Consider the following 11293-nt stretch of genomic DNA (forward strand, 5'->3'; position numbering starts at 1 on the left):
TGATAATTTATTGAAATATTCCTGTACAAATCTTTTCTGGCAATTGACGGGTACATAATTTGAATGCTAGCAATTGAAGCACAATTCTACAGTCTGGTACTATATTGTCCTTTAGAGTATATTAAAAAAAAATGCACAAAGTATTGTAATGTCTTCCTTTTAAAAAACAAAAACAAAAAACATTTATGGGTGATGAATGTTTTGAGGAAACAGATGTCTTGTCAAGACTGGTAGGGACTGTCTGAGGCAAGTCTAGTGTTTCCTTTTTTAATAAAAATTACCCTGGTAAGTTTATGGATCTGTTACGCAACCTACTTGCAAGCTTTTTTTTTTTTTGGTGGTTACACTTGACATCCTGTGGATTAAAGTGCAACTGGTAAGGGTTTCTCTCTGCCCTCCCTCATTGGTTTCAGTTGCCAAGTCCTTGCCCATAAGTAGTGTGCGGTAACCGATGGTACTAAAACATTAATCCAGACCCCTTGATCATTGCTTGATTTTTGGAAAGTGTCGTGGGTTTTTTTTTTAACTTGTGTGTTTTTTGTTTTTTTGGTTTTCTTCTTTACTTGTGGATAAGCTTAACCGTGCCTGGTCTATAAAGGTACCTTCCTGTGTAATAAAGACACAGACCACTCCGAACTCACAAGGAAGAAAATGTAATGTGCGAGATCTATGTCCTTTATCAATCAGTTGGCCATGCTTCCAAGCCCTGGTATTTGTGGTATGGCAGTTTATCATAAACAACACAGATGGTACAGAGTCTTTCTTTCCAGTCTGTATAAAGTTTGATACTGTTGCTCTGATGCCATGCAAAGTATGACTTGTAGCGCTCTGCATCTCTAGCCAGTTCTGTTAGGAACCTGCCCAGGGCGTCTGTGGATTCGAAGTCATCCACGTGGATGAAAGAGTGTGGTGGTGCCACAGCTTCATAGTCGCTGCGTGGAGGTCCCAAGACCACGGGCACTGCACCCCCCAGGAAGGCGTTTCGCCACAGCTTCTCTGTGATGTAGTGTGGAGAGACTGTGTTCTCAAAGGCCAGGTAAAAATAGCAGCGTGAGATGGTGGTTAGCAGCGACCCCTGATCCAGAGGCCTGTTCACAGCTTCGCCGTACACCTGCACCGCGATGGTCTGCTGCAGCTGCTTGTACACTGTGCTCCGTTTGTGCCACTTCTTGTAGTTTGAGACCACCCAGCAGGCCAGCTCACTCTTATTTGTTGAGAGGGTGAAGTCGCCAGGCCCTTCCTCACCATCTCTCTTCTTGGGCACAGATTTCCCATACGGCACTGTAATGTCCGCAGCAGGGTTGTATGACATGGTCAGGTCGAAGAGGCCCGCGTACTGATTCATATTGCCGTTGTTTTCCGGGGCTTCCAGAGACAGCCAGACCCATCTTTGAGAGGCTGGCCGAGGGAGATGGAGAGGCAACGTCTGGACTTGCAACTTCAGCTCATGGTGATGAAACACCACTATTTCAGCGAGGGGGTAGTGTGTGCGGTTATCTACCAGATGGCAGCCAGAGATTCCAAAACTCTCCAGGCAGATGTCGCCCTCCAGGTTGTGCTGAACGCCAAAAGGCCAGTACCACAGTAGGATAGTTATGTTCCCTGCACTGTGGCTGCTGTTGTAAAAAAGGTTTTCATGGCTCTGAAAAGGGAGCATCCACTTTAAAAAAATGCCAGATAGAACAAAGGAGAGGAGGAGGAGCTGCTTTTTCTGCCAAAGCTTCAGTTGTACGATGAACGTCAGTTGGTTTTTCATCACTGGGGAGTGAGGATTATATAATTGAACATTAGAATGCATTAGTGTAAGCATAGAGAAAATATTGCAAAATTAAACAGTGTTAGTTTTAGATTAATTTGGTTCAACCAGCACAAAGAAATCTTGTCAGTGTCATGTTTTGTCATTTACCTCCATTTTTCAACTAAGTGTTCAACTCTTGCCTAGCATTACCTATGTTGAAAACTTCACATTTTCTACAAATCCTTGGATACCTGCAAATTCCCTTCCTTTAAAAGTTTATGCATCCCTACTGATGATGGTTTATGACCTTAGGAAGAACTCTTTCCTAGATGTTCTCATAAGGCTGTCAGAACTTGTTTTTAAACTGCTTCACCATTGCCTTCTACTTTGAGTAGTACTCACAAATACAAGATAAATGGGACTGTCCTAAGTCCCCGTACTATGTTAACCACTTTATTACATTTGTTGAGCTACTGGATCTGTACCCTTAATATTCCTGAGATACACCGATGACATTTTTGGTATTGCTCCATGCATATTTGAAGAGCTGTTGATTTCTTCCTTCTCCAAATTCCACCCACCTCTCGAAGAATGTATAGCGCATCCTGACGTCAGGATATTTTTTTTAGATGTATTAGTTAAGTCTGGAACTTCTGGTTTAAATACCACCAGCTCTTATAAACCTACAGGAAGAACATGGAATTTCTACCCAGATATGGACTTCTCATCCTACAAATAAAACAGTGACTTAATGCTTAAACACTTCAGAATCCTGTAGGTTGATATATACTCTATCTACTCTGTATACCTTTTTAAGGAGCCTCCATTAATCTGCTACAGATAGGACAAAACAATCAAAGGCATGCTTGTAAAATGTGAGATACATGATCAGTCGAATAATAACTGTGGTAATGTGACCTGCAAGTGCTCCAGATAAGCCTGATAAAATGTATTAATATACAGCCACTACAATAACTAGCACAAAAGGATCGTTCTCACCCATTCCTTTTCAGGCATTTCTGAAGGAATGGTCTGTTGTATCTCTTGTTACATGTAATAATCTTTACACTGGAGAAACCAAGAGCAGGCTTTCTGATTGCTTCATTGAACACCTTCTGACCATGTGAATTAAGGATTTGTTCCCATTAACAGCGTAATTTAATGCTAATGGTCATTAATGTTATATCTGTGTACATTGCCAGTTATTGCTATGGCAGCAATTAAACGTAAGAAAACTTTGCTAACATAATCTGGTTTCACCTCTTAGAATTTAGAATCACTTTGCTTGCACAGCTGATGAAGGACCTCTGTACGAACCATCCTGTTTCACTGGAGGCTACCCTTCAATTCTTACTACTTCTACATTTTTTTTTTTACAAGTGTTCAAAAGAAAATGTAGTCGAAGTAGGGCTACTATAACATTAAAACTAATATTGTCACGAGTGTGAGCTGGTACCAAAGCGTGTGCCGAGACCAGGGACTTCAGCAAGGTGAGATTAAAGCTGTGTTCTGACTTGATCACTTTGATTCGATTAAAACGAACCCTGGTGCGATTGATCTGTTAGAATAAGTGTGAACTCTTCCTTTCGAACTCTGGTGCGCATCAAATAAGCGGACCGAGACCGCCTGAGCATGTGGATCTCCCGTTTCTAAACGAATTCACGAATTCTGCTGCGGTTCGTTTGAAGTATGAACACAATATGAACTAAAGCCATCTAAAGGAACTAAACACAGAACGTGATGTTACAAGATCCGACACTCGGATCGCCGCGACAGAACAGAGTACATTGAAAACTAAACCTTTTTTCTATTACATTTCGATACAGGCTTCGGAAACGTGCAGCGTACCTTCACTGGTATGTGTAGCGCAGGAATTGTTCTGACTCCTTTATCTATCTTATTACTTCTTGCTGTGTTTCCAGACGGTAAAAATACCACCAGGTATACACAACCACGACACGTGCATTAAGCCCATAGACTTATATATACTCATATATGCATTATACTTCAACTTTTACAAACCTATTTTGGTTCTATTGTAACTTTATGGGCGTGAATTTTAAGCAAACCAGGACTATAATGTAATGATGTATCATTTTCTTGGTTAGGGTCAGGTTTAGGACTACGAGACTGAGCACAGCCTCACACACAGCTTCCTGCACATATTCTACAGAAGTCAGAGCTATGGTTGTGCTTACCTGGATGAGACATCTGGGTAGAACACATCAGTAGCTGCAGATGCTGATGTGGACCGAAGTGGTTAAACAGCGGCAAGGTCACAAGACGAAAAGGTGTGTCGCTGCTGAAATGTCATCTAATGCGGTGGCAATGATGATGAGATATGTAAGTATTTCCTGTTTTTTTTTTTTCCATAGCACCCTTTCTCCGCAATTTCTCAATTTCTCTCAAATGTTGAGACCTCAACAAGTGCGACAACTTTAGATGTAACAAACAGGACATGAGGTCGCTGAATGTGGAATGTTTTGTCTATGGTGACTTGAGCTCCTTACGGGCCCTGTTTGAAATCCTGTTTAGTTTTATCTGCTGCTTGTCAACTCTGTTCTCTGTGTTGATCATAGTGGATTGTGGTCTGAGTAGTGTGGAAAGCACCCTCTAATTTCCTGTATGCCCACGTGTGTGTGCGTGTGTGTGTGTTTGTGTGTGTGTGTGTGACAGGGTGCATGTAACATACATTGCAAGGCCTATGTAGCAATACTTTCTCTTTCTGCCCCACTGGTATAAAGTGAAATAAAGTTATGAGATGAGGGCTAGGTGAGCATTATTACCAGCACATGGGAAACAGTCTGATACTGATTAGCTTTACTATATGATTTGGTCACAGACAAGTAGAGAGAAAGAGGAATGAATGAGGTATTTGTAGTTTTTTGTATTTGTGGTGATTTATTGCACTGAATACAATTTCAACCCAAATACACAGTAATATTTTCAGACACTCGATTTAAACTGCATTAAGTTCTTCAGTACTCACACAGACTCACCTATCTGGTTTAGGACATAGTATGACTTGTTTTATAGTTTTGGGTGTGTGTGTGTGTGTGTTTGTTTGTTTGTTTTCATTTTATTGCTGGCAAAATATGTGACTGACAGTTAATGGGGTAAAAATACAGTGACTCATGTCATCTTCCCAAGTCCATATTTTATTGTCTGAAAATTGCCTCACCAAAAAAGTGCTAAAACCATGAAAACTTCTTTATTTATTTTGTTACCAACTGTAACCGAAATGTGTGCATTTCTGTTTGCTCGTGTGTACCCTCTTTGTATGGTTTGTCCGGTTACTCAATTTGTCTGATATGTATGCTGTTTTGTAACTGTACATGTATCAATTAAAAATCTCTCTGACTGTCTACTTAGCAGGTATCTTTGCAACAGCCAATCAAGCAGCAGGATAATTGAATAATGAAAAGTATGTATAAATCTTAAACTGGAAGCCAACCTTTAAGAGCATGATCTTGAAATATTGGGATCTTGACACTGAGAATGTGCATATTAAGATATTACAATGTTTTCTGCATGAGGATGATGAATACTCACGGTCTCTTTGTCTTTCAAGGAAGGAATACAGCCAATCAGAGAATTGCAAGCTAGTGGGGAGACTATAGGAGACAGACTACTGGAGAGACTTGTTCCAGGAGTTCCTGGTCAGTAGGGGACTTCAGTGATGATGTGGTTGACAAGGGTTTCACTTCTGCTTTCTTGGTATAATTCAGGTAAGCTCTCTCTCTCTTACACACACAAACACATTTTTGTGAAGTCACCTTATTGAGAATGCAACTTGTTTTAATGGACATCTTATTTTACAGTAGAAATCAGACACTGAGAAGAACATGGAACCGCCAGATTGTGATGGCCATGACTTGCATCATGGCAAACCTTTCCTAATGAATCATGTACCAGAGCATTACCAAGCAGGAGACTACCTCCATCTTGTGTACTCTCACAAACTGGACATTGTTCTGGAAGAATATGTTTGCATTTAGAAAACTGACATTCCATGTGGCTCAAACCTTTATGAGCTCTGTATTTTGACAATGGTGGAAAATGGTCTTGAGGCTGGTCATAACACTGCTGAGGCTACCAGGCTGTACAGACAGATAAGACCCTTGAAAAAATATACCTGTCAGATGAACCAAGGATGGAAAAACTGAAATCTGTGACAAATGTATTATTCTGCTTAAAGAGGTAACTGAAAAAGAGAGAGTGGAAATCAATATTCCTGACACTAGATCTGTATTCTGTCATCAAATATGATTTAACTGTTTTAATAATAAAACAAAAAAAATTAAAGCTTTAATTAAATCAATTTAGATCATTAACTCTTTTGTTTCTAAACTAAATTATTTCATTTGTCAATCATTTAATTCTCATTTTAATTTTGTTCTTTACTTATTTATTTATTTATTTAGTTAGTTATATAATAAGTCCAACAAAATGCATAACATTATATTGTCCTCATGTCACTTTTGTGGAACATACACTAACCCCTATTGTTAAGTTGCACTGAAGCAACATATGATCATGTTCCCTACGATGCTGCTATCACCATGTTTGGCTGTAGGGATAGTATTAGATGAGAGATGTGCAGTGTTTTTTCTCCAGACACAGTGCTTGCTGTTCTGCCCAAAGAGTTCAGTTTTTGTCTCACCATACTAAAGAATATTTTTCACATGTTTCCAGAGTCCTTTATATGCTGTTTAACATATACCAAGCAGGCTCTATCTAAATCTTTGTGAGTAATAACACATTGTTTTTAGATGTGAGATGTTCTCAATCTTTTAAAAGTCTATTCAGAGTCTTTTCAAAGTCTTCTTGTGTATTGTCAGCAGGTCCAACTAAAACAAGTTTTTCATTATGGGTGATTAAGTTTAGATTGTTAGGTAAAAATAGTAATTACATCCATTCAAAATCAAATCCATCTGTACTGGTATTTTAAAGAGACCTTGATTTTGAGAAAAGTGCTATATAAATTAAACATATTATTATTATTATTATTATTATTAAATACACAATAAAGTGTGCAACAAGGGTGATGAATAATAAAAATACAGAGGCTGAAGACATGACTAAGTGAAAGTAGAAATAAAGTCTTAAGCCTCTATATTATCATTATATTATCATTATTCTTAAGCCTCTATATTATCGTTATATTATCATTATTCTTAAGCCTCTATATTATCATTATTCAGCCCCTTTACTTGTTACGCTGAAGAGTCAAGACTGGCTATAAATTATGTGGTCACTTTACATTTCCTTTTTTATTTTTCATTTTTCATCAATATTCCATTTCAATAAGAGTCAAGGGAAAAAACTGAGATAGCAACAAACCACAGAATTATCATATTAACATCAAAATCAATGTGAAACTATAGATCGCAACAGTGTATAGGAATATATTCGAATTGAAAATGAACAGGTAAATAAATAGTTAATTAACTAAATAACATTAATTAGTCTAGTTGGAATAATTGCAATTTATGGAAGAATGGAGTGATGGGAAAGAATGACCTGTAAACTAGAAACTGACAGCTTCACGTTCTGTGATTAACAAGTCAAAGAGTTTTACAAGCTTGAAGAAATGAACTAAGCGTGGGGCCTTTCTGTAGTATCTGCAAGCAGAAGTGGAAGGTAACATCACTTCCTCTGACACATTGAAAGGAAGCCTCTTGCCTCCCAGTTCCCTCTTCTGATGTCGTACAGAACCTGCAGTGTTGTATTTTTAGAGTGTGAATCTGGTCATATTTATACATATATTTATTAGGAAAATATGGTAAGCATAGAGTAGCTTGCAAAAATATTCTGACATTATGAGACACATACCTCTCAAGTTTTACGCACTGGCTGTGAGCCTTGTGCATTTGGAAAAGATCTAACAGTCTCATGCCCAACCAATCAAATCTCATGCATCAATTTGACGAATCTTAGTGTGGTTTTAAGAGGTAAAGTCTCTGGAGTCAACTTCAGCTAACATAATGCAGTTCTTTTATATATACCATCTAGCTAAATTCCAAAATACCTTGGTATGAAGATAAGAAAGATATTAATAATAAGAAATTTGTTCATAAGAATAAACATGCAAATCATATTTAGCTGCAAAAAATTTATAACATTAAAACGTAAACATGGATGTGATGCATGCATTTGTCACACTCAAATCAGAACTATAGGCAGAGCATGTTTGGATTGATTGATAGATAGACTGATTGATTTATTAATTGATTCATTCATTTGTTTCTTTATTGAAATGAACAAACATGCTTTACTCCAAACATATGCGTGAGAATACTAAACTTTGCCCCATGAATTCCAAAATTATTTCTTGCAAAGAGAATGAATAAGGGTGATATTTAGGTTGCATTTTCACTTTAATTAAACAGGTTACGCTGAAGGCTGTTAATTTGATGTAGCATAACGCTAACATAAAAGCTTTCGACCCCAGATTACAGTGGACATTTTATGTGTATTAGCATTTGTGATTATGGGCTTTTCCACTGACACACAACATGTAAATTCAAAGTCTATGCCTATGGTGTAAAAAATACAGATCCATATCTTATTTAGAAGAGCTACAGTCCTAGTAGTCAGGATAGGCCGAATCCAGACACCACTGTGCAGCACAGAGACATAATAGAGACCATAGAAAGTAGTCATGTCAGTCTGTGGATGGTGGAGACATATCTGAGTAAGCCAGAAGAAAAGCACTGACAAGTCTTTTGGCATGTCAGTGATTGGAGCAGCAGAAAAGGAGAGACAAGATGGGTAGAAGAGACAGGTCGAACTGGTCGGTCCGGTGGGCAGATATTCTAAATGCTCAAGACTGATGGGGTGTGGTGCAAGACACGGAGACACAGAGAAAGGAAAGAGAAAAAGTGAGACGAGGAGGTGTACTGGAAATTTAAAGAGCAAAAGCATTGGAACATTTTGAATGAGCTTGAGATTTTGCACACTAAAACTTAAAGGACTACCCCGGAAGACACCAGAGTTTGGATATAGCTGGATATCGCACATCTGTCTGGCACAGGGATGTAAAAGAGGCTTCTGGCTTGGCTGGTGAATGAGCTTGACATTTGACATCTGAAAGACCAAAGAGGAGGTAGACAGGAGGACCTGAAAGATGGCAGAGGCACCAAAAATTGAACTATTCATCAAGGTCAGAGAGCAACTCATTGCATTATTCTCTATTTGCCACAGTGCTGTCTAAAAATGATTACTTCCTGTTGTTTTTGGGTAAGGGTGTTGCCTGGGAAAAGTATTAATTCATCATTTTAGAATGTGAATCAATTGCAATCATGTGATACTGTGAATGATTCCTTATAAAAATAGGATAAAGGTTTGACACTTGTTTAACTTGACAACAGCAGCTTGGTTTGTGCTGTGCTATGACCTCTGGTGGAAATGCTCGCACTTCCTGACAAACCTGTGATGGAATCATTTTAATAATCAACAACAATAGCATAAAGGTCACCAACCTCAAAACAGAAACTCAGGAAGACAGTGCCACCTCATCCTGGGCATATACAAATCAGAATGAAAGAAACAAACAGGAATTGTAGCAAGAGAGCACAGATAAGTCTATTTATAAAAACCATGACAAGAGTGGCTGAGTGAAGTCATTTTCTTTAACGTTTGCGTGTTTGCAGATGTGTTATTTCTCTGTGCGCTTTAAAACTGTCCTTAATTTTAAGACGTTACACTACTTTTCCCACAGGCAAGTGATGATGGTGCAGGAGTTGGCAACTGCCCATTCTGCCAGCGCCTCTTCATGATTCTCTGGATGAAAGGGGTTAATTTCACTCTCACTACTGTGGATATGAAGAGGTGAGAGATACAAAGTAATAAGTAGTCAAGAGTTAAATGTGGGTATCTTTGCACACCTAGCAGTATCTTCAAAAGTAACATTATGGTCCATGAAAACATTATGTTTTCATTGATTTTTGGTAGAGCTCCAGAGGTTCTGAAGGACCTAGCTCCAGGTTCCCAGCCCCCTTTTCTCCTCTATAATGGAGAAGTGCATACTGACACTAACAAGATAGAGGAGTTTCTGGAGGAGACCTTGGCACCCCCAAAGTGAGAGAAACCATTTTCAAATTTGTATTATTAACCAGGAACATGCAAAAGCAAAGCAGTATAATCACAGTCCAGGCCTGAGAACTTGAAACTTGTCTTCAGAGACTAATGATTGTCCGGCACACATTTGTCATAACAGATATCCCAAACTGTGCTGTCGCTATAAGGAGTCCAACCGTGCTGGAGATGACATTTTCCACAAATTCTCAGCTTACATCAAAAACCCCAATCCTGGACTCAACGACAGTGAGAACCATTCTTTCACGGAGCATGCATGTTTCACATGTTGTCCTTTTTTCCTTGTGCATACGTAGCTACCCTTTTGTGCCATCAGTCCTGAACTGTATAAATTTTCAGTGCTAGAAAAGAAATTCCTAAGGAGTCTGATGAAGCTGGATCAGTACCTGCTTACCCCTCTTCAGCATGAGCTGGACCAGAACCCCAATGCAGGCCAATCCACCCGACAGTACCTGGATGGGGACTCCCTCACTCTCGCTGACTGTAATCTTCTCCCCAAGCTACATATTGTCAAGGTTCTTAAATGTCCTGTCTGTCACCCCCTTTCATTATTCATCAACTATAACATATAATACAGCAGTTGTAATTAAAGTAAATTAAAGCATCTAAATTAGAATATTTGATATTCAGTACAACCAGTTCACCAAATGATTGCAACAGCAGACATCCTTGTGTGAATTTATGGAGGTGTGATCTGTTTAGCACTGTTATCTGTTGTGTTTATATACTGCCACTTCCTTCTCTTTCAGGTTGTATGTAGGAAATATCGTGACTTTGAGATCCCTGGAGCACTCACTGGGCTGAATAAGTACCTGGAGAGAGCCTACCAGAAGGAACAGTTTCGCAACACATGCCCTAACGATGCTGAGATTCTGCTGGCCTACCACTCTGTGGCCAAATATCTCAACAAGAAGAACTAGATTGAGAATAGGGGGTATGGGTGGGGTTTTGGTATGGAAATTTTCTTGGAAAGCTTTAAGACAAAATTTATGCATACTAAATGATATGATGGATTATGCAAAAATCTGGGAGATGTAGGTCGAGGCAGTTTTTTGTATAATGTAGGCTGTGTATTGTGAATATTCCCTGCCTGTTTTGTTCTGTGCCACTAGTCATATTTACACATTAAATAATCATGTGTATGTGGAGACTACACCTTTTCATCGTGGTGCTTTATCTTATTAACCAATAAAACAACTAACACTATAAATAAATAAAACTTTGTACATTTGAAATTATGTGGATTTTAAAAATGCTTAACTCATCAGCTATTTAGTTTGTCAGTTAAAGCCTATTAACGTACAATTGTAAATTGTGTATTTGTTAGTTATAGCCTATTATTTTAACTTTAGTCCCCGCATTTTTTCAGACTGTCAGAGAATTGTTTTAATAATTTATAATTCTTCTCTAAATATTGTGAACATTTACCTAGTACCCCAGTAGGGTGGTGACATC

General features: G+C 38.6%; 2 protein-coding genes and 1 long non-coding RNA gene across 4 annotated transcripts; 2 read left to right on the plus strand and 1 right to left on the minus strand.

Annotated features, from left to right (window-relative positions):
- Nucleotides 1-637: 637 nt before the first annotated feature.
- fut7 (fucosyltransferase 7 (alpha (1,3) fucosyltransferase)) lies at nucleotides 638-4069 on the minus strand. Its single transcript, XM_027003725.3, has 2 exons — nucleotides 3937-4069; nucleotides 638-1758 (listed from the first exon to the last, which is right to left on the minus strand). The coding sequence occupies exons 1-2, from the start codon at nucleotides 3962-3964 to the stop codon at nucleotides 680-682; spliced, it is 1107 nt and encodes a 368-aa protein (XP_026859526.2). The 5' UTR covers nucleotides 3965-4069; the 3' UTR covers nucleotides 638-679.
- LOC113573457 (uncharacterized) lies at nucleotides 1769-5971 on the plus strand. Of its 2 annotated transcripts, none has more exons than XR_003410205.3 (6): nucleotides 1769-3228; nucleotides 3565-3679; nucleotides 3847-4081; nucleotides 5111-5162; nucleotides 5310-5466; nucleotides 5560-5971. It is a non-coding gene; the product is annotated as an uncharacterized LOC113573457 (long non-coding RNA). The 2 variants fall into 2 exon arrangements; XR_003410207.3 differs by having other exon boundaries at nucleotides 5114-5162.
- Nucleotides 5972-8573: 2602 nt separating this feature from the next.
- Nucleotides 8574-11073, plus strand: clic3 (chloride intracellular channel 3). Its single transcript, XM_027003754.3, has 6 exons — nucleotides 8574-8903; nucleotides 9462-9571; nucleotides 9695-9820; nucleotides 9960-10066; nucleotides 10178-10353; nucleotides 10588-11073. Exons 1-6 carry the CDS (start codon nucleotides 8868-8870, stop codon nucleotides 10756-10758), a joined length of 726 nt encoding a protein of 241 aa, XP_026859555.1. The 5' UTR covers nucleotides 8574-8867; the 3' UTR covers nucleotides 10759-11073.
- Nucleotides 11074-11293: the final 220 nt, after the last annotated feature.

The sequence above is a fragment of the Electrophorus electricus genome, chromosome 8 (genome assembly GCF_041902795.1).
Source record: "Electrophorus electricus isolate QZ-2024a chromosome 8, ASM4190279v1, whole genome shotgun sequence".
Classification (NCBI taxonomy): Eukaryota; Metazoa; Chordata; class Actinopteri; order Gymnotiformes; family Gymnotidae; genus Electrophorus; species Electrophorus electricus.